The following is a 27,204-nucleotide window of genomic DNA, read 5'->3' on the forward strand; positions in this document are numbered from 1 at the left end:
CAGGAAGTGAGCACGTGTCTCCTTTTCTTTTGGCTGAAAGTGAAAGACCCAATCAAGATGCTGCCTGCCGGCCACAGCATATTCATCTGAGGCCTACATGTCTAATTGAAGAACTGTAAAATGTTCTTTTTTTCCATAGTTGCCTTGTTCTATTGTTTGGTGATATCAGTTCAAATTGTAGAAGGGGAGGTGTAGTATCATGGCAGATGTATAGCCATGGGCGCGAGGACCAGGGACTGGAACCCGGGAGGCGGAAAGAGGAAAAGGGAAAATGGAATGGGAGGAGTCAGATAGGGGCAGAGTTTTTACGGAGAAAGGAACGATTATGAAGGAACTGAAATAAAGATACGAGAATATGCTATGTGTCCTTGTCGTCTGTACCAGGCAAAGGGCACAACACTCCTTTCGCTACCTGCTGATGCTTTCAATCTCTTTTCATCCATCCATCTGGAGATCCATCCTCTCACGCTCCTTTGCTTCACTCGCTCCCTCCCTCCCTCCCTCCCTCCCTCATCCACTCACTCTTACTCTTAAGAGGCCCTTGCTGTGCCTGCTGAATTAACCCCAGGGAGCTAAAGGAAGTGACAGGGGTGCCTGCAGTACCCCTGGGCCTTCAAAAATTGGCTGATGGAATAAAGAGCTAGTGCAGCCCAGACCCATCCAAGGATCCATTTGCGCCTCCCAGTGATACTGTTGCTTGAGTGGCATGCCCGGGGACCGAGGCAGAGCATTTCGGACAAAAATGCAAAACAGTACAAAGTGAATGCAAGTTGTAGGAAAGTAAAACTATAAAGGGTATAAGGGTGTGTGGTAAAAAGGGTGAACTCTCACACTGACACAGGAGAGCACATTATTGTGTCCGTTTAACAAACTATTGTAACTGATTTGGGACATCATTATAACATTGCACCACTGAAGGTGGTAATTCACTCCAGCTTTTTTCAAAATGATTGTGAGGGGCTCCATGAAGAGATTGAAAAGGGACGGGGAGAGGATCGAGCCTTGCGGGACCCCAAGTGTGACTTTTGTTGGCTTTGAGAGACAGGAGTTGATTTTAATTTGTTGCGAGCGGTGTTGAACGAAGGAGATTAACCATTTTAGTACTGTGCTATTGATGCCGGAGCCCTTCGACAAGGTCTCCAGAAGCGCTGGATGATTTACTGCGTCGAATGCCGCAGATAGGTCAATAAGGATGAGTAGGCAGGCATCACCTTCATCTAAAGCCTTATGAATATCGTCAGAGATGTTGAGCATAGCTGTTTCCGTGCTACAGCCTTTCCTGAATCCTGATTGAAAGGTGTCGAGCAGGTTGAACTCATCAATGTGTGTGTTGAGGTGGTGTAGAATGCATTTCTCCAATGTTTTTGCAAGGAATGGGAGGTTGGAGATAGGTCTGAGGTTGTTAAGATCATTAGAATCTGCCCCTGGTTTCTTGAGAAAGGGTGTGATTTGTCCAAGTTGAAGGGAGTCTGGGACACAGCCTGAGGTGAGAGAGGCGTTGATGATTTTTGTCCAGAAAGGGGAAATGGTGTGGTTGAGTTCTTTTATAATTGTGGATGGGATGGGGTCCATAGTGTGGGAGGAAGGTTTTAGGTTAGAAATTATACTGAAGACCTCATTTTCCGACATTAGCTCAAATTCGGACCAATGGGCATTGTTTTTTAGCTGGAGGCAGGCCTGATTGTCATTGTTAGGAACTCTTTCTGAATGGTCAAGGGTGGTTAAAAGGGGGGAAGGTTATGAGGGAAGGAGGGTTAGCAGTTTGGATGAAGGATTGATCAATTTTTGAGACTTTATTAGTGAAGAAGGTGGTAATTTCTTCACCTTGCTCACTGGTGGCTTTGATTTCTTGAGAGGGAGTGCAGTTTGTTTGGCTTCTCTCGGTCTGTTTTTCGCCCGATCTAGTTGGCTGCGGAAAAAAGACGCCTTTTCACTGGAAAATGTGTTTTTGTATGCCTGCCTAGCAGATCTAAGTTGTGCTAGGTGTAAGGTTGAGGGGTTTAGTCTCCAAGACCGTTCAGTTTGTCTGAGTTGACGCCTTTCCTCATTCAGATCCACATTATTTTTTTTTTGTAAATCTTTTTATTAACAAAACCACAAAAGAAAACATCAGGTGACATACATCTCTTCACATTTGTCTAATATACATTTCCATACCACAGGATAATACATACAGAATAACATTTGGGGTTCACAGGGATTCCTGCGCTGCCGCTTAGTCCCGAACAGCTGGAGGAGCGCATATATCGCCACTGTACCTATTCCATGCTCCCCAAACCTTCCCCCAATTCCCGGGACAGCCCCATGTGATGTAAACTGATCTCTCCCTGTATATGCACCCATCCAGGTCCTCCATCCACCTCTCAACCCGGGGCGGTTGGCTCGCGCCCCACAACTGGGCAATATTACGCTTGGCAATCATACACGCCAGGGTCGCCCACTGTTTCTCATTTACACTCAGATCTGTGGGCTCCCAAACATTTAAAACACACCTTCGAGCCTCCATTGTCATCTCCACCCCCAACACCTCTCACATCTTGTCATGAATTTTACTCCAATAATCCTGTATCTCTGCACAATGCCACACAATATGCATGAAGGAGCCAAGTTCCCCGCAACCCCTCCGACACTCCCCTCCCTCTGCCCGGCCCATGCTCACTAGCTGGGGCCCCGTGACATACGACCTATGTAGGATCTTTAATTGGACTAGTCGGAGTCTCATATGGAGAGCCACTACCTTCGGCGAGGACACTGCCTCTCTCCAGTCCTCATTATCTAATTCCAAACCATCGGCGCTCCAATGTGCTCCAATAAGTACCAATGGGTCTTCCATGTTATTGATAAGTTTTTTATATATTAATGAAATGGTCTTCTCTGGGAGATGACTGTGCAACACTCGATCCTCCAGGGGGGAGGCATCTGGGAGCACGGTGCCCCTTGGAATATGAGTGAGCAAAGCATGCCGGACCTGGAGATAGCGGAAACACTCACTCTCCTGCAGTTGATACTTTTCCTGGAGGGCACCAAATGAAAGGATCTCATCCTTTCCCCAACTATCTTTGATCTGCGTAATCCCAATAAGATCCCACTTATCAAATCCCTTTGTTTTCCACAGGCTGCCCAGCTTCTCCGAGTTCCATAGTGGGGTGTCAAGTGTGAGCTTTCCATCCCATTGAAGATGTCGGTTGACCGCGTGCCACACACACACACTGCGTGTGCCGGCGGTCATACGAGGGAAAATCGGCAAGCTTTAGCATACAAAGCCCTGGTGAAATCGCCCCCCGGGATCAGACCACGGTCAATTGTGTACCCAGGGTCTCCAGGAGACCCAAAGATAGTGTGGTTCACCGCTGCTAGCTGAGAGGCCCAATAGTACTTCCGCAAGCCTGGCAAGCCGATTCCACCATCATACCAGGGAAGGGTAAGTTTAGAGAAGGCAATGCGCGGCTTGCCCTCTCATAGAAGCTGTAGTTGAAGAGCCTCAATTTCCCTAAAGAACGACGATGGGACCGGGTCCCTTGCATTCTGAAGTGCGTACAAGAATCGGGGGAGGGCCATCATTTTAAAGAGCACTGCCCTGCCGAAGAGAGAGAACGGCAACTCCTTCCATTTTGCCACGTCCCCTCTGAGTCGAGTTAGCAGGGGGGGGCCAAGTTATTTGCACACCGCAACCTCAGGTCCAGTGTCACATAGACACCGAGGTATCGGAATCCCACCGGCTCAATTTGTATCTGGCATGAACTCGGGAGCACCGGGGGATCTCCCCTAAGAACAAAAAGCACTGACTTTGCCCAATTAATCGCGAATCCAGAATATCTCCCAAATATGGCATGCACGTCAAGAACACAGATCATGGATTCCCTAGGAGTGGAGAGGTATAGCAGAATGTCATTGGCGTAAAGTGAAATTTTATCCTCCCACTCCAGTGTCCAACACAGCCCTCTGATCGACCGGTCCCACCGGACCCACGCTGCCAGTGGCTCAGGTGCCGGAGCAAATAGAAGCGGGGACAGGGGACACCCCTGTCTCGTGCCTCTACCCAGAGGAAAGTCAGCGGGTTTCCGGTTATACACCATTACCCTGGCAAGGGGATCTGCATATAGAATACGGACCCAGTTGATAAATTCAGAGCCAAAGCCCATCTTCCCCAGGATTGCAAACAAATAGGGCCACTCGACCCTGTCAAAGGCCATGGTAGCATCCAGAGACACCAGCACAGCCTGAATTTGTGGGGCACCTCCCAATATCCCGTGAAGCCTCCGTAGATTAAGGGCAGTGTTTCGACGTGGCATGAAGCCAGACCGATCCGGATGAACCAGGGTGGTAATGACTTTGACCAATCTCTGCTCTAATAGTTTCGCCAGAATTTTGGGCTCTGCATTACGCAGCAAAATGGGTCTATAAGAGGAGCAGTGAGTCTTAGGCTTCCTTGCTTTATGAATAACAACGATATTGGCTACTCGCTGGTCGTAGGGGAGCAAGCCCCCTTCTTTACTCTCGACAAACAAGGTCCGAAGAAACGGAGCCAGCTTGTTAGCACTCAGTTTGTACAATTCTACAGGGATACTGTTTGGGCCTGTGGTCCTCCTGGAATGCACTCCCATTATGACCTGTGCCATTTCATCATTTGTAAGGGGGAAATTGAGATATTGCCGATCCTCCTCTGATAATGTGGGCATGCAAATATCGCGTATCATGTCCGCGTTGTCCACCTCGGTGAATCTCCCCCGTGTAGGTATACACTTCACCATAATATTCAGAGAATTCATTAGCGATAAGTTGTGGGTCCGTGATCTTCTCGAGGTCACCTTTCTGCAGCTCTGGCACTAGCCTGGACCTCCACTCTACCTTTTCCAACCACGCTATCAGTTTACCTGCTCTGTCTCCATGTTCATATATCCTACTCTGCGTGTTCACGTGTTGTGATTTGGCCACATCCCAAGCTAGATTCCTGTATTCGTCCTGAAGGAGCATCAACCGGTGCGCACCCTCAGGGGTCACCTCCTCGGAAAACTCGGCGTCCATCCTAATCACCTCCGCTTCCACTCGATCTACCCCTGACCAACTCGTCTTTTTTTTACCCGCAATTAATGATAACGCCTCCCCTCAAATATCCGTCTTGTACGCCTCCCACAAAGTCAGGGCCGAATCGACGGACTCTGCATTTTCCAGAAAGTACTTCTCTGTACTCATGACAATTTCTGTCTTAGCGGCGGGGTCTCTTATGTGTCATGCGTTTATGAGGGCTATTCTACTTGCGTTATATTGGTCAATCTCTACCCGAAGCCAAATTGGTGAGTGGTCAGAGATTCCCCTACCCAAGTGGCGCACCTCTCGGACCATTGCTGCCTGGGCCGCCAGTACCAGTACGTAGTCTATTCTAGATAGGGTGTGGTGAGCAGCCGACGTATGTGTGTAATGCTTCTCCCCTGGGGTCCTCAATCTCCAACCATCCACAAGCCCCATTGTTTCTAGGAAATCGGGGAGCGACCTCTGGGACGCTCGGTGAATTCGGGCTGGGTGTCTATCCTTCTCCCCATCCATTACCGCATTTAAGTCTCCACTCATCACCAGTAGGCCCATGGGCAGAGTAGGAAAATTGCACCCAGGTCTCGGAAAGTGTCAGTTTGCAGGCCTGGTGGGGCATAAACTGACATAAAAGTGACGGTCCTCCACTCCCACAGCCCTGATATGCCGATATACCTGCCTCTATGGTCGGCCCACGTGGCCTGGATGGAAAGGGGAAAAGAGTTTTTCACCAGGATACCTGCCCCCTTAAATCCTGTGGTAAATCCAGAGTGAGCCACCAGCTTGTAACCCCCCCTGTGTAGAGCCATGCAACGATTCCCAACAAGATGTGTCTCCTGCAGCATCACTACATCTGGTGAATGACGCCTAATCAGCTGGTTCACCATTCCCCTCTTGATTTTATCACCGAGACCATTCACATTCCACTGAGCACATTTATCCCCACCCCCCTTCTAAGAGTAGACATTATAATGGTATGAAAACAGTCTAAATATAGCTATGTCACCAGATGCTATAAGAATATTTAAACAAATTGCAAATATTAATGCAAACAATGTACTCCCGATACCACAAAACCCCATCATGCTTAACCCCCCTCCCTGCACCCCTGCATATGACTAGCACCCATCCCCATGCCCGTCGCCCAAAACACTAATCTACAAGCAAACTAAAGGTAGAAAAAGGAAGGAGGGCCAAAAAATAACTCCCCCCGCCCTCCCTCCCAGCCCCCAAGATGCTTTTGAGCCAAGGCTACCACAGTGATTTTAAATTGAAGTCAATCAGAGCAAAAGAACAACTGTGGAGCCACCCCATCCCCTTACATCACAATACTGCATACCGGTTCCACCTGCCATGTTTGTGCCAGCACTATTGTCCATCTTCTCTGCCTCGATCCCGGTCCCCCAGCCTACTAGGATGCTTACTGTCGAGCCAGTCCGCTGCCCCCTCGGGGTTGTTGAAGAACCAAGCCCTCCCATCAAGCTCCACCCGCAGGCGGGCAGGAAACATCATAGAGTACTTCAGACCCTTGTCCCTGAGCCTCTTCTTCACCGGCAAGAAACTCTGTAGCTGTTTCTGCACCATTTGTGTAAAGTCCAGGAAAAAAGAAAGCGTTGCATTTTCGTACCGCAGGGGGGTCCCAGTACGCGCAGCTTGCAAGATCGCATCCCTGTCTCGATAATTCAGAACCCTCGCAATCATTGGACGAGGGGGGGCCCCAGGTTTCGGCCTTCCCCCCGGCACTCTGTGTGCGTGCTCGACTGTAAATAGGTTACTCAGTCGCTTAGGCTTGAGGTGATTGAGGACAATGTCCTCGACGAACAGATCCGGGGTCTGGCCCTCCGATTACTCAGGCACCCCAAGGATGCGAACGTTGTTCTGCCTAACCCTTCCTTCGTAGTCATCGAGTTTACGATCCATAAGGGTTCTTGAGGTCTTCAGTTCGCTTACTTCCTGCTGCAGCAGAGTCACGTCACAATTAGACTGGCCGTCTTGATTTCGAGTGATTTGACTTTCTTGCTTGCCTTCGTTAGATCAGCCCGTATTAAGCTCACCTCAACCATGACCGTATCCAATTTGTTGTCCAAGGATTCCATCTTCTGGCCCAGGGACGCCTGAACCCCATTTATGGTTGCCATGAGATCCGTTAGGGTTGGCTCGGTGGTAGGGACCTCTCTGTCTTCCCCCACCGACTGAATCCTCCTCTGTTCCGCGGGGGAACCCTTTGGGCATAGTATATTGGTCCAGTTTGTTAGATTGAATGTTCCTGGATCTCCTGGAGGATCTGGGCAAGAGTTTTTCTGCGTCCGGTTTCGTCGCCATTCAGCCAACAACTTCCGTCCATAGGCAGGAAACTATGTCCAAGGGCCAGGGCCTCAGGGCCCCCCGCGTGTTCCCAGAAGACAAGACCCAGCCGCGCCGCCACCTCTCCCCCAAGGGTCTCGGCCAAGCAAAACACTGGTTCCCCGGCCGGGTGGCCGCCGGGACGGTCACCACATCCACCGGCAGACCAAGCTCTCAGAAGATAGGTCCACAAACTCAGTCACTCATGCCTCCTACCACGAAGCAGTGAGTCCAAGTCACCAGACCAACAGTGGGTCACATAGGCATCAAATGCGGAAAAGCAGCCTGTTCTAGGTATCACTCCGCTCCCACAGCAGCCGGCTATCTCACCGGGCCCCACAGCCAATACTTAGGGGTAACAGGCCAGATCAGAGCTTCACCCATGGTGCGGCATCAGCGGGACAGAGGCAGTCCAACATGTGGGCAGGTAGATAACATCACATCTGGGCAAAGCACCGCAATTAGGCATACCCCCGGGGACGCTCGCTTCAGGTGCCCATGGTGCTCTCCTCCCGAAATTGTGTCTCCACTCCCGTCGCCTCCCTCTCCACATCGGGGAGGATGGGAGCCCCCCCTCACCTCTACGGCAACCTCCGGGCCCGCACCACTGACTCGGGTGCAGCAGGAGGAGCAGACGTGCCCCAAATGCAGCCAGCCCCACAGAGCCGCCACTACCGAGGTCACAGCGCACAGCTAGGGCCCCCGGCAGTCCCTGTCAATCACCGCCGATCCTCAGCCACCGCCCGCAGTGCTGCGTCACGCACTTATTTTCTGGCGGCTCCACTGTTTGTCACTGCAGGGCTGTCCAGGCAGGGCCCTCCGCTGCAAGTTCTTTCCGGGGCCTTGCCGAGTCGGCAAATAAGCCGGGTGGGCTCAGGATGCACTACGCGGCCGGACCGGTGACTTCCGGTTCGCGGCCCGATGTTGTTGCATGAGGGTGATGGAATCACCTGAGTCCCCGACTCCAGGCGAGGGTAGGCTGCAGATTTCAATGCGGCACAGCTTCGGAACCGGTCACCACAGACGGACCGGAGACACGGCCAGGGGCGTCGCTCCCTCCAGGCAGTCGGAGAATGGGGCTGCACAGCAGGATGGACGTCAGGATAGCTGGGCTACCAGAGGTAGGTTGGCGGAGCCGAGCTCTCACGCGGCCATATTGGTCTCACCCTTGGCTCCTCCCTATTCATTCAGATCCACATTAAATCAGGGTTTAGATTTGGTTTGCCTCAATTGTTTGAGTTTGAGTGGAGCTACTTGGTCTAAAAACCTTTGTCATTTTTTAGTTAAAGTGTGTAGTGAGGTCAACGGCCGTCTATGATGAGGGTTGGAGTTGAAGATGGCCATGAATCCTAGATTCAAGTTCGGATAAAGGGACTTCTTTGATGTTTCTGGTCCAGTGTTTAGGTTTGTCATCACAAATAGGTTGGTGGCTGACAAGTGCATCAATCTTGAACAGAATGAGGTGGTGGTCGGACTAGTCAATGGGAGAAATCGCTCTCAGAGAACAGTTCATTGTTGGTAATGATTGCATCCAGTGTTCACATTTGATGTGAGTTGGTTTATTGCAGAGCTGTTTGAGGTTATATATTTCAAGTAGGTTGGGTAGGTTCTGGACAGTGGAGTCTTCTGGGTCATTCCAGTGGATATTGAGGTCACCCAGGAACACGTTTTCAGTGTCTGTCATGGAGAACCATGATATTAGGTCTGTTAGTTCTTCAGGGAAAAGGGAACGCTCTCCAGGAGGATGGTAGATGGAGTGGAATTTGATGGACGAGGTGCCCTTGGCAGTGAGTTCTACACCCAGGTATTCAAACGATAGGTCTTCTGCAGGTTTAGGTTTGTTAATCTGTATTCCAGTTTTGTGAAAGATGACTAGTCCTCCCCCAGTTTTGATCGGTCTGTCTTGTCTGATGATGGTGTACCCTGGAGGGGTGATAATGTCAAGAATGTCTGTGGTGTGTGGTGATGCTGATCTGCAGTTGAGGAGAATGCAAGAGAGAGGACGGGGAGCCTCGATGATGGGGGGAGTTAGGTGGATAAAGGAGTATTGAGCAGGAGGACTAGGCGAGTGAACAGTTTTGGGGATTCTGTTAGTGCCGATAAAAACAGGGATGGGGAAAGGGGCAAACTTTTGGCTCAAAGCGAGGTACGGGTCGTTGATCTCATCAGGTTTCGATATCGAGAAGGGTTGGTGATCCCGGTTCGGTCGAAGTGCCTGATTCGCTGAAGGACTGGAGGGTCGAGGGGTGCTCTGTGGGGCCAAGGGAGAGGTTTTGAGTGGAGTGGGAGCAAACCTACCCCAGGAGAGGGAGCACAGTGGCTTGGTCCTGTTGAGAAGGTCTAGTTGTAAGTATAGGAAATCAGCAGCAAGGGAGTTAATTTTCAGCTCCATTCTGTTCAGTTGCTGTGCTATTGAGCTGAAAAAGTTTAAGGTTTTAGGCAGGGGCCGAGAATTACTTGGGTCTATGGAGAGAGATTGAGCAGGGGTCCGGGTTTGGACGGAATCAGTGGGATTAGGAGAGGGGAGAGGTTGGATGCGGGGAGCCAGATTAGTAATGCTCCAATTCAAGGAGATCAGAGGAGTAGAGGGTCTGCTGTCCAAGTGAGGAGGGAGAGAAATTCGAATCACTGTCAAAATATCGACCTACAAAATATCGACCTACAGGAATATTGATGCAGAAATATCGAAGTCAAGAATATCGACATCCTATCTACAACATGGTAAGTACAAAAATATCGAAAAAAATATATAGATGTTAAAAATATCGATGTTAAAAATATTGTTTTTTTAACTGTAAAAATATCAATGTAAAATAAAGTAAATAACACTAAAAAATAAAATAAACTATTAAAAATATCTAATAATGTTTAAAATTAATAAATAAGACATATATAATAATAATAGAGTAATTAAACATATACATAAAATATATAATATATACATACTTAAGTTGAAATAATTAATGTAATCATTTATAAATTAATAAAAATATTATAAATTACAAATACATTTACAAACATAAAACAAAAACATAAATAAAAAGTAAAGAATTACATTTAATATATTAAAAAAATTAAATATACCTTTAAAATATATTTTTAAAATTGATGATATACTACATTATCTAAATTTATACAAAAAAATTAAATAACTAAATAAATAAAAATACTATTCAAAATCCATAAGTTTAAAAAAATACAGTAATAAAAATGTTGGATAGCATAGAACTTAAAATTACCATTCCCACTCCAGAGAGCGCAACAGTAGAGAAACCGTTGTATAGCGTAGAGGTAAAAATTACTATTCCAACTCCAGAGAGTGCAACAGTAGGGAAAACATTGGATAGCGGAGGGGTAAAAATGACTATTCCATCTACAAAAAGTGCAACAGTAGGGAAAGCGTTGGATAGCGTAGGGATAAAAATTACTATTCCAACTCCAAAAAGTGCAACAGTAGGGAAAACATTGGATAGCGTAGGGATAGAAATTACTATTCCAACTCCAGAGAGTGCAACAGTAGGGAAAGTGTTGGATAGCGTAGGGGCAAAAATTACTATTCCCACTCCAGAGAGTGCATCAGTAGAGAAAGCATTGGATAGCGTAGGGGTAAAAATTACTATTCCAACTCCAGAGAGTGCAACAGTAGGGAAAGCGTTGGATAGCGTAGGGGTAAAAATTACTATTCCAACTCCAGAGAGTGCAACAGTAGGGAAAGCGTTGGATAGCGTAGGGGTAAAAATTACTATTCCCACTCCAGAGAGTGCAACAGTAGGGAAAGCGTTGGATAGCGTAGAGGTAAAATTTACTATTCCAACTCCAGAGAGTTCAACAGTAGGGAAAGTGTTGGATAGCGTAGGGGGCAAAAATTACTATTCCCACTCCAGAGAGTGCAACAGTAGGGAAAGCATTGGATAGCGTAGGGGTAAAAATTACCATTCCCACTCCAGAGAGTGCAATAGCAGGGAAAGCGTTGGATAGCGTAGAAGTAAAATTTACTATTCCAACTCCAGAGAGTGTAACAGTAGGGAAAGCGTTGGATAGCGTAGGGTTAAAAATTACTATTCCCACTCCAGAGAGTGCAACAGTAGGGAAAACGTTGGATAGCGTAGGGGTAAAAATTACAATTCCAATTCCAGAGAGTGCAACAGTAGGGAAAACGTTGGATAGCGTAGGGGTAAAAATTACTATTCCAACTCCAGAGAGTGCAACAGTAGGGAAAGCGTTGGATAGCGTAGGGGTAAAAATTACTATTCCCACTCCAGGGGTGCAACAGTAGGGAAAGCGTTGGATAGCGTAGAGGTAAAATTTACTATTCCCACTCCAGAGAGTGCAACAGTAGGGAAAGCGTTGGATAGGGTAGGGGTAAAAATTACTATTCCCACTCCAGAGAGTGCAACAGTAGGGAAAGCATTGTATAGCGTAGAAGTTAAATATAACATACTTATAAATAATTGTTGTAAATAAAATATTGAACAATTTAATTTTTAAATAACTCTACATCATTTGCAAATACCCATTAATAATTACTAAAAACATATTTAAAATGTAATAATTAATTAACAATAAATTAACAATAAATACCAATAAATATGAATTAATAAATATAAATTACCAAATATTAAATACTGAACACTAAAATAAATTCAAAACAAAAAACATATTGACAATTAAAAATTAACAATTAAAAAATGGTAAAACAATAAATTTTTTTAAATAAAAAACATTTATGAAAAATTAATTACCAATTAATAAAATACATTTCCAATTATTAAAAAGTAATTAACAAATAAAAATATCAATTATGAATTGTAAAAAATTTACCAATTAAAAAAAATTAATTGCCAATTAAAAAATATAATTTCCAATTAAAAACCTTAATTACCAATTAAAAAAATTAATTGCCAATTATAAAATTTAATTACCAATTACAAACCTTAATTACCAATTAAAAAAATTCATGAGCAATTAAAATAATTATTTACCAATTAATAATTAATTAGAAATAAACAAAATATCAATACCAATAAAAAATAATTAATTACTTAATTATAATTAAATTACTTCCCACCCAATTCTCCTATAAACCCACAACCCACTACAGAACTTAAACGCACAAATTAATTAAAATTAAATTACAATTACTAAAAATTAATAATTAATTTACTATAAATAAATTACTTCCCACCCTATTCCCCTATATACCCACAACCCGCTCCAGTACTAAAACATAAAATTAGATTAAAAATAACATTTTTAATATACAAAAAATAGTACACATATAATTTAAAACAAATAAAATACTTTAAAAAAACATAAAACAAATACATATAAAATACATAATAAAATACATAACAACAAACAAATATCGATATTAGTAACATTTAAATTAGTAACATCGATATAATTGATATCGATATTACTAACTTCGATATTACTTACATCGATTTAAAAAAAATCGATATTACTTACCTTAGGGTCGATATTCTGTCCAACGATATTCTTGACCTCAATATTCTTCACCTTCGATATTTTAAACTCGATATTAATGTAAGTCGATAATTAGGAATCGATATTTTGACTGTGCACCAAGAAATTCTAGGTAGGAAGTCAGAGTTCCGGGGAATGTCAATGAGATTGGCGGTGGAGGCAGGTTGTGTATGTGGGTGTGCAACGGCGGAGGGGGAGTGTGCAATGATAATAGGGGGGAACGTGTCTGCTGGATTGGTGATGACGTTGGACATGGGGATGTCACAGGGTTGTCAGTGAGGTAAACGGTGGAGACCAGTTGTGCCTGTGGATGTGGGACATCTGAAGGGGAGTGTTCAGTGGTAGTAGGGGGGAGAGTGACCACTGTATTGGAGATGACGTTGGACAAGGGGGGGGGGGAGGGTCTGTGTTGGAGGAAGAGGTAGTTTGTGAGGGAGGGTTCAGATTATTAGGGGTCGAGCGAAGAGTGCCTGTGGGGATTTCAGTCGCGGGAGAGCAGAGGTTAGAGTCTGAGCTGTCAAGATTTAGATCGGTCTTGTGGTGTTTGTTAATTGTGAATTTGTATTTCCTGATGTGGTCAGTTGATGTAATAATGGTGGGTGTTTGTCGGCGGAGAGTAATTATAGGGGTAGTGTGATTGTAGTGAGTGATTGTGGATGTCCATGAGTTAAAGAGAGGATCTTCAGGGCAGGGAGATTGGATCAGTTCCACGTTATTAGTGAGGCTGATGGGGGTAGGGGAGATATGGTTTGATGGCTCAGTTAACGTAACGAGGAGAGAAGTGTGGGGAAGTGGCGATCAAAAGTGGTGAGGTGGGGGTTGGTGGCCTGTATGAGAATGGTTCCAGTTCTACAGATGGAAATGGTGAGATCCCCTTTGAAGGTCTGGGAGATGGTAGTGGAGCTTTTTTCACCATAGGGAGTGATTACTAACTTGGCGACTTGAAGGTGAAGAGAGAAAGTGGTTTTCCATTTCTGTCGGGCGATTTGTGTTGAAAATGAAGTTAGTTTTCGTGTTGCCATTGGTCGCTGTTGTAGGAAGGTGGATATCTGACCATATGGTTACCCCAACTTTTTGCCTAGTGTTCAGCTGGTTTTCGACTTAGTTGGCCTGGGATCCTGCTATTCAGGGCCCCAGGCTATCTGCTCTCTCTGTAAATTGGACTCCATGTACTTTAGGTACATATCTAATTGGGTATTGGGTCACCTTTGTGAGCCCCTGTATAGTGTACCATAGGTACCCAAGGCATAGGTGCATCCAAGGCCTACCAGGGGCTGCAGCATTTATTATGCCACCCCTGGCTGGCCATCCAAACTGACACCAAAGGCTGATCACTCAGCTTTGGCAAGGTCGTGTAATCACACCTTGCTTAGATATAGTATACCTATATCTACCCTTATATATAGACACATATATACCTGTAAGTCACTCCTATGGCAGGCCTTAATCCTGGAGGCAGAGTGCTTGGTTTTATGTGCTAGGTGCTCTAGCATGAGCTGAGCCTGTCTGCAGCTTTTGGAATCATGTCCTTATAGCTGTTCTATGATATAGCCATACCATATACTCTTAAGTGCATTATAATCCTCGCGGTTAATGCTAACTTTGGTTTGGCTTTATCAAAACATGTTGTGTAAGGTGTCATATGCTTTGGAATACTATCCCCCCCCCCGCCAGTTCTGGCGGCGGGGTGGGCATTCCACCCTTCTAGAGGGAGAAGACATGAAGACATGTAGTTACTGCTTTACCCGGTTAAAGTTAAACAGAGCCTCATCATCACAAAATGGATGCTGCTACCACAGACACAAGTCTGATCTCCTGCTGCCAGACGAAACTCCAGCAGGGGAGGCCTGGACAAAAGGTTTCCTGCCTTGGGAGGTGCTAGCACCTCCCCAGACAGGCTTTATGTATTGGGGCAGGGTGGGTTGAAAGAAATGAGACACTGCCTGGGGCACACAAGGTGCTCCACGCATAGCCCGGTTCAAACCAGTTGCTGGGGCACTCCAGCCCCAGCTCTGACGCGAAACTGGACAAAAGGAAAAGGGTGTAACCACCCCCTTCCCAGGTTCCACCCACAAGAGGGACCTAGCAGGTAATCCAGCCCCTTAGTTTAGTATAAAGATAGGAGCTGAGTCTAGAGACTTTAGATTTACCCTGGAAAGAACCTTTGACACGAACTCTTGGACCTTCAATGTTCCACATCGACTGGAAGACTGAAGACATCTCCCTTGTGGTCAAGGAGTGACCACCCTGTGCAAACAGGCACCAACAGTAACATGCTGGTTTGCTTTGTTGACGTTCCAGCTGGATCCCGAAGACTTAGCGACGCAGTAACTAGATTCCTATATTTCTTTGACTCCGACCCACATCCACAGCAAAACTGAGACCCGTGGCGGACACGAGCGACGTGGGACCGTACATCCTGGACTACCTGCTTTTTGCTACCTGTCTAGTTCCTGAGGTACCCTTGAAGTTGTGCATTGGGGTTTGAGAAGCCCAGACCGAGCAGCATTTGTGCCGAAACTCAGCCCTCCACACTCCACGAGTGCGGCGTGGGGCCTGCGCCTGCATTTCAGCTCAACGCGTCTTCGTGGTTGCTAGCCCGTTGGCTAGTTGGCCCTCTGAAGACATCCTTTTGAAACTACACTGCTTGCCTGATTGCTCCAGGCTTGCTCCAGCTTCCCTGCGAAGGAGAAGCTCCCCAGACCTTGCTGGTCTGAACTGAAGCCAATCTTCCCATCCTGTGTGGATTTCCTTTGCCAAGGCTTGTTGGGTCCAATCCGTATACCGACATCGCCAGCAGCTACATCCGTTGTGGGACAGCTCAACTCCAGCTCCTGGTTGTCATCGACACCTCCTGGTCCTCGTGGCTGCAGCGACAAGCTTCACCTCTTCATCTGATTGCATCTCGACATCACCTGGTTCCTTCCTGGTTCCTTCCTGGTCACTGGCTAGTGACCCAGACTCTGTCCCCTCTGCTTTCAGGTTCTTCTCGACTCTGATCCACCCTTGGATCCACCCGGACACTTTTCTCCTGGTCGCCTGCAGCACTTTCTTGCAACTCTCCATAGGAAGCAGCGACGAAACCCGACACAAATTCACACCTATGCACCTGACTTCCCTCGAGTACTCTGGTGCTCCCGTGGGTATTAACAATCCAAGTGTCCTAGTTTAACAGGGTTTTCCCATAGTCCATCCGGAAGTGTCTGAAATCTATTACTTTGTAACTTTTACGTTCCCATTGAAACTCCATGGTAACTCGCAAGTGTGTTTAGACACTGCACACGCTTCCCGTGGGCCTCCTACTTCCAATCCCTTGGTTGTTCAGTGTAGCCCCAGCGATTTCCTAGGCCCTAGGCCTACTCACCTTTCCTGAAGCGGTACTTATACCACTTATTTAGTATATGGTTCGTCAGGCCCCTAGGGCAGAATTGTGTTTGTGCAACTTATAGTATGCTATTGAGTAACTTGTGCTGTATCTCAAACACTAACCTCATAAAGAGTGCAGAGGGGTTGTGTTAGTGATAAATACATATATATTCTATATATATACCTTGTGTGGTGTCCTTTCATCCGGTATTCAAGGGATTATATTGGTAAAACAGCTTGCTTCACATGCTCTCTGGAGTTTTAGCCTAAGACTGCTTTGTCCATGCTACCACTAGGATAGCTGGTCTATAAGGTTGACTTTACAACCATCACCATAAGGGTTGTTTGGACTGGTGCAAGGTGCTCACTAGAATAGTGAACATCATATACCAGGCCAACTTCTCACAGCTGTGTGGTAGTTATCTACAATGAGTGTTTCTGGGTGTTGTTTTAGAGTACTATGCTTGAAGTTCTGTTTTGTATTACTGGGCATTTTGTCTGGGTAGTTAATGGACCAGGAGTTGGGTCCGTAGCACACGTGATTCGAGTTACGGGTGGGGTTAGGTGGGCACATGGTTGAATGGTAGAAATTCTGAGATACAATCAGGACTCAAGCCGAAGAAGAAATGCTGAGTCACAGTCCGGAATCAAGCAGAAGGCAGGGTGGTAGTTATCATACAATTATATGCAGTATATACAATAAACTCTGAAGTGCCACATTAACTGCAATATAAAACATTTATAGCAGTGTATATCCTATACTCAGAAGAGGCCGGGCCCCACCAACCATGTTTTTACAGTAACCATCATTTGGCCCAATCCAGGAGGACATCCAGGTAGATTGCAATCAGGTGGAGCCAAGTGTGCCAGGGGGGACAGACCAACCTTTCTAACACAGTCAGGGCTGAAAGTATCCTAACTTTGCCTTAGTGCAACTTGACTGAACTAAGATGGCCTCCCCATAAACTAGCCAGTGATGTGTTCTGTTTTACTGATCATATATTTAGAATAGGTCTTGAATCAAAGGGTCCTTGAGCAACACAGAAGAAAAAAAGTGGTTACCCATCACATATCCCTTGACTGGAGGTCGGTGAAAAGACCTATGGTAGCTTGGGTAAGCTCCTCCCTGAGTAGTGCTTGTGGCTCCAGACAACCAGCAAGTAGATTAAAGATCATCGGCTCAGAGCAACGCGCTGATGGTAGTGAAAGTAGTCAGCCCAAAACCTCATCACCCACACCACCTTAACCTCTCTTTGGCGTCGCAGCCATTGTGTAGTGCTGCGAGCCCCAGGAGAGGGGGGCACTCCCTTAGGCCTCGTAGTGATGGTGACCAGGACAACAAATGAAGCACCCTCCTGAGCAGCAAGGACATGTTGACTATTCTTTCCTCCACCCCGTCCCTGACCTGTGCACAATGTTTATGATCACCCCCACCTCCCCAGAAAATGTACCTTGCCCTTTGAAGTGCGAATTGTGAGGCTAAGTCACACCTCGCTGTCAAAAAGTGATTGAATGGGGAAGGGACAGAAGAGAAGCTCACAGCGTGGTCTGGGATAAAAGTGACAGGCGTGCTGGGTGGTTTGTGGCAAACTTATAAGGTGAACGTGGGGCCCTGGGCAGCTGCTCATGCCCAACGAAGGCCCTGTTTGGGCCTGGAGGCAGGTCAAGTGCAGGGCCATTATAGGTAGCGCTTTCGCACAGTAATGGCCCTGTCAACCACATAGGGAGAGGGGAAATTATTTTGTCCCCTAGTCCACCCCAACCATGTCCCTTGTGTCCTTCCACTCGAAAATCTGGGGGGATATTTACCCAGCATCCTCCCCATTACCTTCCCCCACGCTCCAATGTGTTCCCTATATCGCTGTGCATACATCTGTGCATTCTCCGTCACAACTGTCTATGCCTCCATTGTAATTCCCAGCCTTTCACATCACTCCCCAAAATGAAACTGATTTCCTCAGCACCCACTATACCTCAAGGCTTCACTTAACTACTTATGCTTCAGTTGCACAGTTCCATCAAACTATTTTACAAAGGCACCTCACTTTAAAAAACTATTAAACTGACTGTAATTTTCAGGTTTCATCCTCTCATTCCCACACTGAAATATGGTTGCATCCCGAATTCCACAAGGTGTCCACAGAGTCTTGTCATTCAAAAAAATCTTTTTAGAGCCCATCAATGTAGTTAGCCAATCTACAGCCTCCAAAGAAGAATTTCCGTCTATCCCAAAACTTCATGTGTCTAATAACTATCCTCTTGCAGGTGAGTTTTCACCTTCTTCTACATTTTACATAGCTTGTTACCTGGTAAAAAACAAATAAAATACTGCAGTGGTTAGTCCTCAGCCTTTTACCCAACAGAGGAGCTTTCTTCTGCTTCTAGTTTTTACGTGATTAATACTCCTGATCTCACTGTGCAGGTGAGCTTTCTCCGGCTTCAAAATATTACAGGGTTAATCTCCAGCGTTTTATCCTGAACAGGTGGTTTGTCCTGCTTTTAAACTTTGTATGGTTAATACCCAGTCCCTTACCCTCCATAGTAGCTTTGTCGATGTTCTAAATTTTGACATTAATCCCCAGCATTTGCCCATCTGCTGCTCCTAAACCTTACATGGTTAACCCCCAGTCTCTTATCCTGAAGAAGGGTTCATCCTACCAATGAAGCTCATGTTACTTTTCTGTGTGTCTAATCGTGCTGTAGTACATTTGCTGACGTAATATTTGACTTTTCTTTGGCCTCTTACCTTGCGGAGGAGTTTCCTCCTGTTCCTACTCCTGTCTTCATCATCACTGAAGACTTCATCAGACTCCTGGGAAGAGTAGACGGAGGAGCAGGTGGAGGTGCTGGAGTGAGAGCGGTCAGAGGAGTGGAGCTGCTTCTTCTGTCTCAGCAAGTCTCTGTTAAAAATCTCGCCTGGGTCCATGGTGTCAACTTTGTCAGAGGCATCAGAGCTCCTGCATTGGTGTTGACATACAGCAGCTTTCTCCAGCCTATAGTTTTTGGAACATATTTCCATATTTTGGAATCCGGACTCAGACTTCATCAGCGGCTTGGCCATGTTTGGCTGGCACAGATCTTTTCTGCTCACCTCATTGCCAGGCTCGACTGGAAAAGTGTCAGTGGGTTCTCCCAACTCATTGCCATTTTGTGGAATCACACAGACATCTGCAGCATGTGGGGTCACTTGGACCTCAGTATCATTTGTTCCGTCTAAGCAGGGCTCCAGTTCCATTACAGCTGCCCGGGATGGCAAAGCTTACTCAGTGCTCCTCCGTGGTGTTTTGGGGGCACGACTGCTGGTTTAGAATGTTTATATAGCTACACAACTGTTCCACTTGCCCACAGACTCTTGAACTGCAGCTGTGGAGTGTCTTATTGTCCTCGGCCAATACTGAGATCAAGAACGTGCCTCCTTCACAAGGACACACTGTGTAGACTCACAAAAGGCATTGCCAAAGTTCACAACTTCACCCACAGGAAAGGGCTGGGAAAGGATCCTGCAAAATTAACAGAATGTCATTAGCAATCTAGGTAGTGTTCATGTCTTTGAATGACAAGGACCAAGCCTTTAAATAGTTAGCAGTATGCAGTAATACATGTAATTCTCTGTCAAACACTTTCTATATTTATGGATTATTTTCGGAACACTTACCTATAGATTCATCAAGCATCCATTCTGCGATTCCGTATTAGCGAAAAATAAGGATTCGCTAATAAGGATTAGCAAAAGGCTATGCATGAAGAACCCGCTAAAAAAATTGCGATTTCTTAAAATTCCCTAATTGTGACTCGCAAATTGCGATTCACAATTAAGGAATACCTCCTCATTCATTCCTATGGGCCTGGAGGCCCATAGGAATGAATGGGAAGACATTCTCAATTTGCGATTCTCAATTAGAGAATCGCAAATTGAGATTGCAATTTCAAGGGTGCCAGGGTGTCAAAAGGACACCCTGTTGCACCCCAGAAATCTGCATATGGGTACATCTTGCACACACACATGCCCTAAGGGCATGTTTGTGTGTAAAATGGAACTTTGAAAAATGCACTTTAGTGCATTTTTCAAAGTTTTTGCAAATTACCATGAAGTTCAACTTCATGGTAATTTGCTCCCCCTATTAGCGAAATCGCAATTTTTTTTTCTTTAATGCATTGCATTTAAGGAAACTCAATTTGAGATTCCTTAAATGCAATCGCAATTTAAGTAATCACAATTTTGCGATTTCTTAAATTGCGATTTTTGCATTTGGGATGATGCATCCCAAATGTAAAAATACCGGTTGCACAGGGGCAGATTCTGAGAATCTGCCCTTTTGCGACCGTTTTTTAGCTTGATGCATCTATGCCTTAGTTCTTGAGGTTTCAGAGTCAATAGGGTTAGGTCAGAGTATACTTTTTAGAGGAGTCTCCACTGGTCGTGGATGTCCCCTAGGAACATGGATTATAGGTATGCAGCCCCCGTAATGGCAAAGGTTTAGAAGAAATGGCATGGCACGTTGCAACAATGGTTCTTGAGTGAGTGGCCTCTCCATGACACATTTTCATCCATGATTCCAATACTAGACAACGGGCCTTTTTTAAAGAATGGCAGGTTAATCCGCCATGTTTGATGCACCTACCTGTCGAAGCTTTGTCTTAATAAAACTCCTAAAATATGAGTTTGTAATTGAAAAGAAAACCATCACTGGCCAAGCCTTGTTGAGAGTTTTCTCAAAGTAGGTGCAAGGTTATTCCTTTGTTTTCTGCCCGGGATCTCTGATGGTTCCCAACTGAAATAATATGCATGTCAGAAAGACTGACACAGGGTGAATGTACGCTGATCAATAACCCTTTGGCAGATGGGTGTTGGTCAAAGATTTCAAGCATAAATCTGGCACTTAGGACACCTCTAAATGAGGCGAGAGAAGGTGGAGCAGGGAAAGGTCAAGCACGTAGTTGAGGGGGAGGAGTGTCATGCTGGTAGCATACATGCCAACCCTGCTGATGAAGGAGGTAGGCTACTCTTTTGAGGCAGGCCTACTACCTACAGATTCAATCCCCCCACGGACTGCTTTTGATAAGCCATGGGAAATTTCTCCTCATACCCAGTGAAAATATGAAATCAAACTACAGCGTAATGAGGATATCTGAACATGACATCTATTCAATTCTATTATATTATATTCATAGGTTTTTATTGAGTGCATGGCTACCCAAAACAAGCTTCCCGGTGCTAAATAGCACTTGCTTGAGTGAAGAGCGCTTAGATAGGTTCTACTCCAGTCACCCAATTAACAGTAGTCATCCAATTAACAGCAATCTTTTACATGTGCCCAGCCAATGAGACTTTAGGAGGGTGAGGAAGGGTGTATGGTTCTCCTAACTCCAACACAAAGCTTATTGTATATTGTTCCCATGTGTTTTGTTATAACTCTGCTGCCAACATTCCTGCACCTTTCCAGTGCTCTAAACATTATAAGGTGATATTATAACTCTCTAAGGCCTGATTACAAGTCATGAGGGCTGTATCGTCGGTGGGATACAGCTCAGTCTGGGCATGAATGGTCTTGTGCTGCAGGTCAAGTGAAAACAACAATTGATGGACGGAATGTTGCACAATGGCAAAACATTCACCCCCAGTCACAGATCTGGGTTTAATCCATCGTTATTTTGCTCACCACACCACCCCAGTTCAGACATGGCCACTGGATTCAAGCTAGCCTGGCTGATGACGGCTGGAATGCCAGAAACCGGTCCCAGGATGCTTGTTTCCCGTCCAGGTAAGACATTGCTTTGGCAGTTCAGGCTGGACTGTTCCCATGAGGCACAGGGTCAGACTGATTTGCATATGGCCATGTCTGAACTAGGGTAGCGGAGTGAGCTAAAGAATGGTGATGGATTAAACCCAGATCAGTTGACTGGGGGTGAGTGTTTGATTTGCTCAAGCGCTCCGTCCACCATCCCCTTTTGTATCGCTTTGTTCGCCCTAAGTTGGCAGGGTATGCTCAGACGTGAGTCCCTTGCTCACTTTGCCACTGGATTCAATCTAGCCTGGCTGATGATGGCTGAAATGCCAGAAACCGGTCCCAGGATGCTTGTTTCAGGTCCAGGGAAGACATGGCTTTGACAGTTCGATCTGGACTGTTCCCATGAGGCACAGGGTCAGACTGATTTTCATATGGGTATGTCTGAACTGGGGTGACAGAGTGAGCTAAAGAATGGTGATGGATTAAACCCTGATCAGTTGACTGGGGGTGAGTGTTTGATTTGCTCAAGCGCTCCGTCCATCATCCCCTTTTGTATCGCTTTGTTCGCCCTAAGTTTGCAGGGTATGCTCAGACGTGAGTTCCTTGCTCACTTTGCCACTGGATTCAAGCTAGCCTGGCTGATGACAGCTGAAATACCAGAAACCGGTCCCAGGAGGCTTGTTTCCGGTCCAGGGAAGACATGGCTTTGGCAGTTCGGGCTGGACTGTTCCCATGAGGCACAGGGTCAGACTGATTTGCATATGGCCATGTCTGAACTGGGGTGGCGGAGTGAGCTAAAGAATGGTGATGGATTAAACCCAGATCAGTTGACTGGGGGTGAGTGTTTGATTTGCTTATGCGCTCCGTCCATCATCCCCTTTTGTATTGCTTTGTTCGCCGTAAGTTGGCAGGGTATGCTCAGACGTGAGTCCCTTGCTCACTTTGCCACTGGATTCAAGCTAGCCTGGCTGATGACGGCTGAAATGCCAGAAACCGGTCCCAGGATGTATACCTGCCTTGTTCTATGCAGGCAGACAACACAGTTTTAATTGCATATACAGCTAACGGCCTACAAAAACTTATTGACCGTTTCATCACTTTTATCAGTAGCCTTGACCTGACGGTGAACTTCTCAAACTCACATGTTATGAAGATTGGCCCACCAATCATAAAAACTATGAAATACCTAGTAGATGGCCAACACATCAGCCAGGTAGACAAGTACAGGTATTTGAGGGTCCAACTGGACTCTGAGTTTAATTGGCACTCACTCAGAATGTTTTGTCTTTTAACAGAGTGATATTCAGCATTAGAGATTTTTCCCGCCGGCTCGGGTGCAATCATTATCAATCAAATCTGGAAATTTCCAGGGCCAACTGTATCCCACATGGGAGCTATGGCAGTGGAATATGGGGATATGGCCCGGTTACTCCACTTCAAGTAGCCAAAAATAAGTTTTTAAGGGGCCTCTGGGAGTTCCACAAAGCGTACCTCATGAAATTGTCCACGAAGAACTATGTTTAGATTTTATCATTGACCACCTCCGTCTTTGTCCTCTAAAGCTTAAATATAACCACATATAGCAAACAAACACATGCAGTGCGTAAATGTCTGAACAAATTTTGGCCAGTTCTAGGAACTGATAAAGATCTGATTGATTGCATAGGGCCAAGCCCGCAGATCACATATAAGAGAGCTAGATCTCTCAGGGACACTCTATGTAGAGCTGTAGAAACTACCAAGACAGGGATCACTGGAATTCAAGGATTCTACATATGCAGAAGCTGTAAAGCTTGTAAAAACAGCAGGAATAAGAAAGAATGTATCCTGTCCGCAGAGAGTCAACCGTATGTGATAAAAAAGCACACTTCGTGCAATACAGAATATGCGGTGTATGCATTATTCTGTCCCAGCGGCCTAGCCTACATGGGCAGTACTATCCACAAGGCCAAAATACGGATTCTGGAGCACTTACGTGCAATAAAAAATTTGATAAAGCATACCCCATAGCCCGCCGTTTCCAAAGCCATCATGAACAGAACACGAATTTACTGAGTTTTGCAGTTTTGAATTTTGTTAAAGCGGATATGCGAGGTGCAACAGATTGAAAGAACTCCGCAGATTAGAGTCTAAACTCATCATACATTACAGGACTCTCACTCCTTCAGGCCATAACTGTGATGAGGAGTTAGCCGTTCATCTAGGGTCCATAACTGTGATGAGGAGTTTGCCGTTCATCTAGGGTCCATTGTATTTTGTATGTTAATGGAAAATAGTTTTTCCTTAGAACGTCCAAAGCCGTGAAATGCCGCAGAGCAAATTGCAATTTTAACTGTTTTGATCGTACTGTGTTATTTTTATTTTTCAGTTTCATATATGTGACACATGTGTTTATTTTTTTAGATCCGAACCACATTATGCTGAAGAAATGAAATTTAGCAAACATGGTTCATATGCCGCTGAATTCTGATGGCCAGAACATTGAGGACTTTTTTCATAAGCCCACTTGGGCTGTAGCAATTAGTTTAGATCTGATATCCGTGCAACTGTGTACAGTGATAAAATCGCCCACATGGGCTCAAAACTGTAATTCTGTGATCTTGATGCTTTCAGCATCTCAGGACGTTGACAGTGACCATAATTTCAGCAGTTGCTTACACAGAGCCTTTCAATTATAACTTTATTAGACAATGAGGCAGGAACAAACTGAGTTACGTTTATGTTCGCCATCAGCAGCATAGGTCAGATTATGCCTTTCACTTATGCGGTTATGTATTTCTTTTATTATTTATCACATTTAAGACTCATGCATTTGGTTGAACATATGTTTAGCAACATTTAAAAAATGTAAATTTACGAACTGCTGAGTCTGTTTTCACTCACACTGGTGTCACGTGTTATATAAAAACATATGCAACGTAAGATCAAACATTCGTGAACAAGGGAGTGATCCTGAAATGCGTCGAGTGTATTCTTGTCAGAAGACCATTTGTTGAATAAATCTACGTCTGCTGCACACTACTCTGTTTTGTGTCCGTGACTGCTGCGCTTTGAGCAAGGTAAAGAAGCACGGCTGTGATGTGTATATATATATATATATATATATATATATATATATATATATATATATATATACACCAATGTATTTATTGTTACATATATTTTATATATTTACAAACACAATGATGTGTGTGGAAATATATTAAAACATATATATAAATAAATATACATATAAACATATATATATATATATATACATATATATAAAATCCATATATATTTATTTATTTATTTGAAAGGTTTTATATGACGCTGGCTAGACCCGGGGGTATAAGAGCACTGTACATGAACATGGGCAAACGGAGAAAAACAGTTGAACAGGATACCAAATGAAGCAAGCGAATACATCTCATTATAAAAATAAGCTAGGTGAGTAATTAGGGTAAAAGACGGAAAAGAAACATAAACATAATATACACAAGGGGGGTATAAGTCAGTGTCTGTGAAGGGAGGAATGTTATGAGCAGTGGGTGAGTGCAAAGATGGTAAGGAAAGAAAGAAGTAGTTTCTTACCTGTAACTCCAGTTCTGTAGTAGGGGGTATCTCTGTTATAGTCATAATATTGTGAATAGTCCTGCCCATGTGCGTGGACCCCGGAGCAATTGAAGTAGTCTCTTAAGTTGTCCTCTTCTGCAGTCCTGCATAGACACTTAAGAGAAAATCAAAGACAAATAATGCAGCCTAACATTAACAAGGCTACACTGGCCAGCACTTCATCCTGAAGTGAAAAAGAATGGCCAAATAATATTGAAATTTACACACTTTGTTAAGTTTCACACATAGAGAAACTCCCCCTTCACAAAACTCCTTTGTCATGATGGAGAGGAAGGGTTGGACAGACAAGCCCCATAGGCGGCCATTATGTGTCTTGAAAATGGATACCGTGCCTTAAAGGAACCCTCCAGAGACAATTAGTATCCCAAGATGCACAGCCAAAGGCAAGTTACTTTCAGTTCTTTTTAAAGGTGTATAAAGCCAGGCCTGTAGCATTCAATATCTCATTATTTCATCCACTGGGAAGGAGGGAGGGTCGCTTATGACTATAACAGAGATACCCCTACTACAGAACTGGAGATGCAGGTAAGAAACTACTCCTTCTGTAGTAGGGGATCTCTGTGTATAGTCATAATCTTGTGAATAGAATGGTAAGCCCATCCCAACAAACCAAGCCAGCGGTGGAAGAAACAAACAAACAAGGCTACTATTGTGCAAACCGATTTCTCAACGAAGCCTGCTCAACCTGAGCATCTGCTCTGGCATCAGAGTCCAGGCAATAGTGCTTAGCAAAGGTATGGACAGGCTACCACGTGGCAGGCCTACAGATGTCTGCAATGGGAACATTACAAAGCAAAGCAGTTGTAGCCGCTTTGGCCCTGGTGGAGTGAGCCTTAGGCTTACCCGTTAACGTCTTGTTAGCCTTCTGGTAACATAGCTGGATACAGGACACAATCCACCTAGAGATGGACTGCTTAGAGGTGGCAATACCAGTCCTGACCGATCCATAATTTACAAACAACTGATCTGACCTACGAATATCCTTGGTCTTATCCAAGTAGAATTTCAACACCCTGCTTACATCCAGGAAATGAAGAGACCTCTCCGTCGGAGAGGAGGGATGTTGAAAAAAGGTTGGTAAGGTAATCATCTGATTGACATGAAAATCAGAGATCACTTTTGGAAGCATCTTCGGGTAAGTCCTCATAACAACCTTAGATGCATGAAATACAGTACAAAGGTTCTTGACAACACAGGGCTTGAATCTCACTTACCCTGCAAGCAGATGTTATAGCCACAAGGAAGGCTGCCTTCCAGGATAAATGCTGCAGAGAAGCCTTATGAATAGGCTCAAAATGCTCCTTCATCAATCTGGACAGCACCACATTAAGCTCCCAGAGGTGGAGAGGGCCTCCTAACAAGGGGAAAACACCTTCTTCAAACCTTCCAGAAAATCTTTGATGACAGGGATTTGTTAAAAGGAAGTTTGTGAAGGGCTCTTTCTATACGCAGTCAACGATGCGAGGTGAACCTTAATAGAATGAAAATTAAGGCCAGATTTAGCTAAATGCAGTAGGTATGGAAAGATGACATCTTCCTTGCAGGACGTAGGGTCAGCATTCTTGGACATGCACCAAATGCAGAACCTCTTCCACTTGTAGGCATAGGAGGTCCTGGTGGATGGTCTCTTAGCCTT

General features: G+C 45.2%; 1 protein-coding gene across 1 annotated transcript in view; it reads right to left on the bottom strand.

The window, feature by feature from the left end:
- Positions 1-27,204, bottom strand: part of LOC144783274 (inositol-trisphosphate 3-kinase A-like) — a 254,201-nt gene that overhangs the window by 203,719 nt on the left and 23,278 nt on the right. The window contains exon 2 of the mRNA XM_078662338.1: positions 18,971-19,724. Within this exon, the coding sequence (XP_078518464.1) occupies positions 18,971-19,459 (489 nt within the window). The 5' untranslated portion in view covers positions 19,460-19,724. The remainder of the gene's footprint in view (positions 1-18,970; positions 19,725-27,204) is intronic.

The sequence above is a fragment of the Lissotriton helveticus genome, chromosome 9 (genome assembly GCF_964261635.1).
Source record: "Lissotriton helveticus chromosome 9, aLisHel1.1, whole genome shotgun sequence".
Lineage (NCBI taxonomy): Eukaryota > Metazoa > Chordata > Amphibia > Caudata > Salamandridae > Lissotriton > Lissotriton helveticus.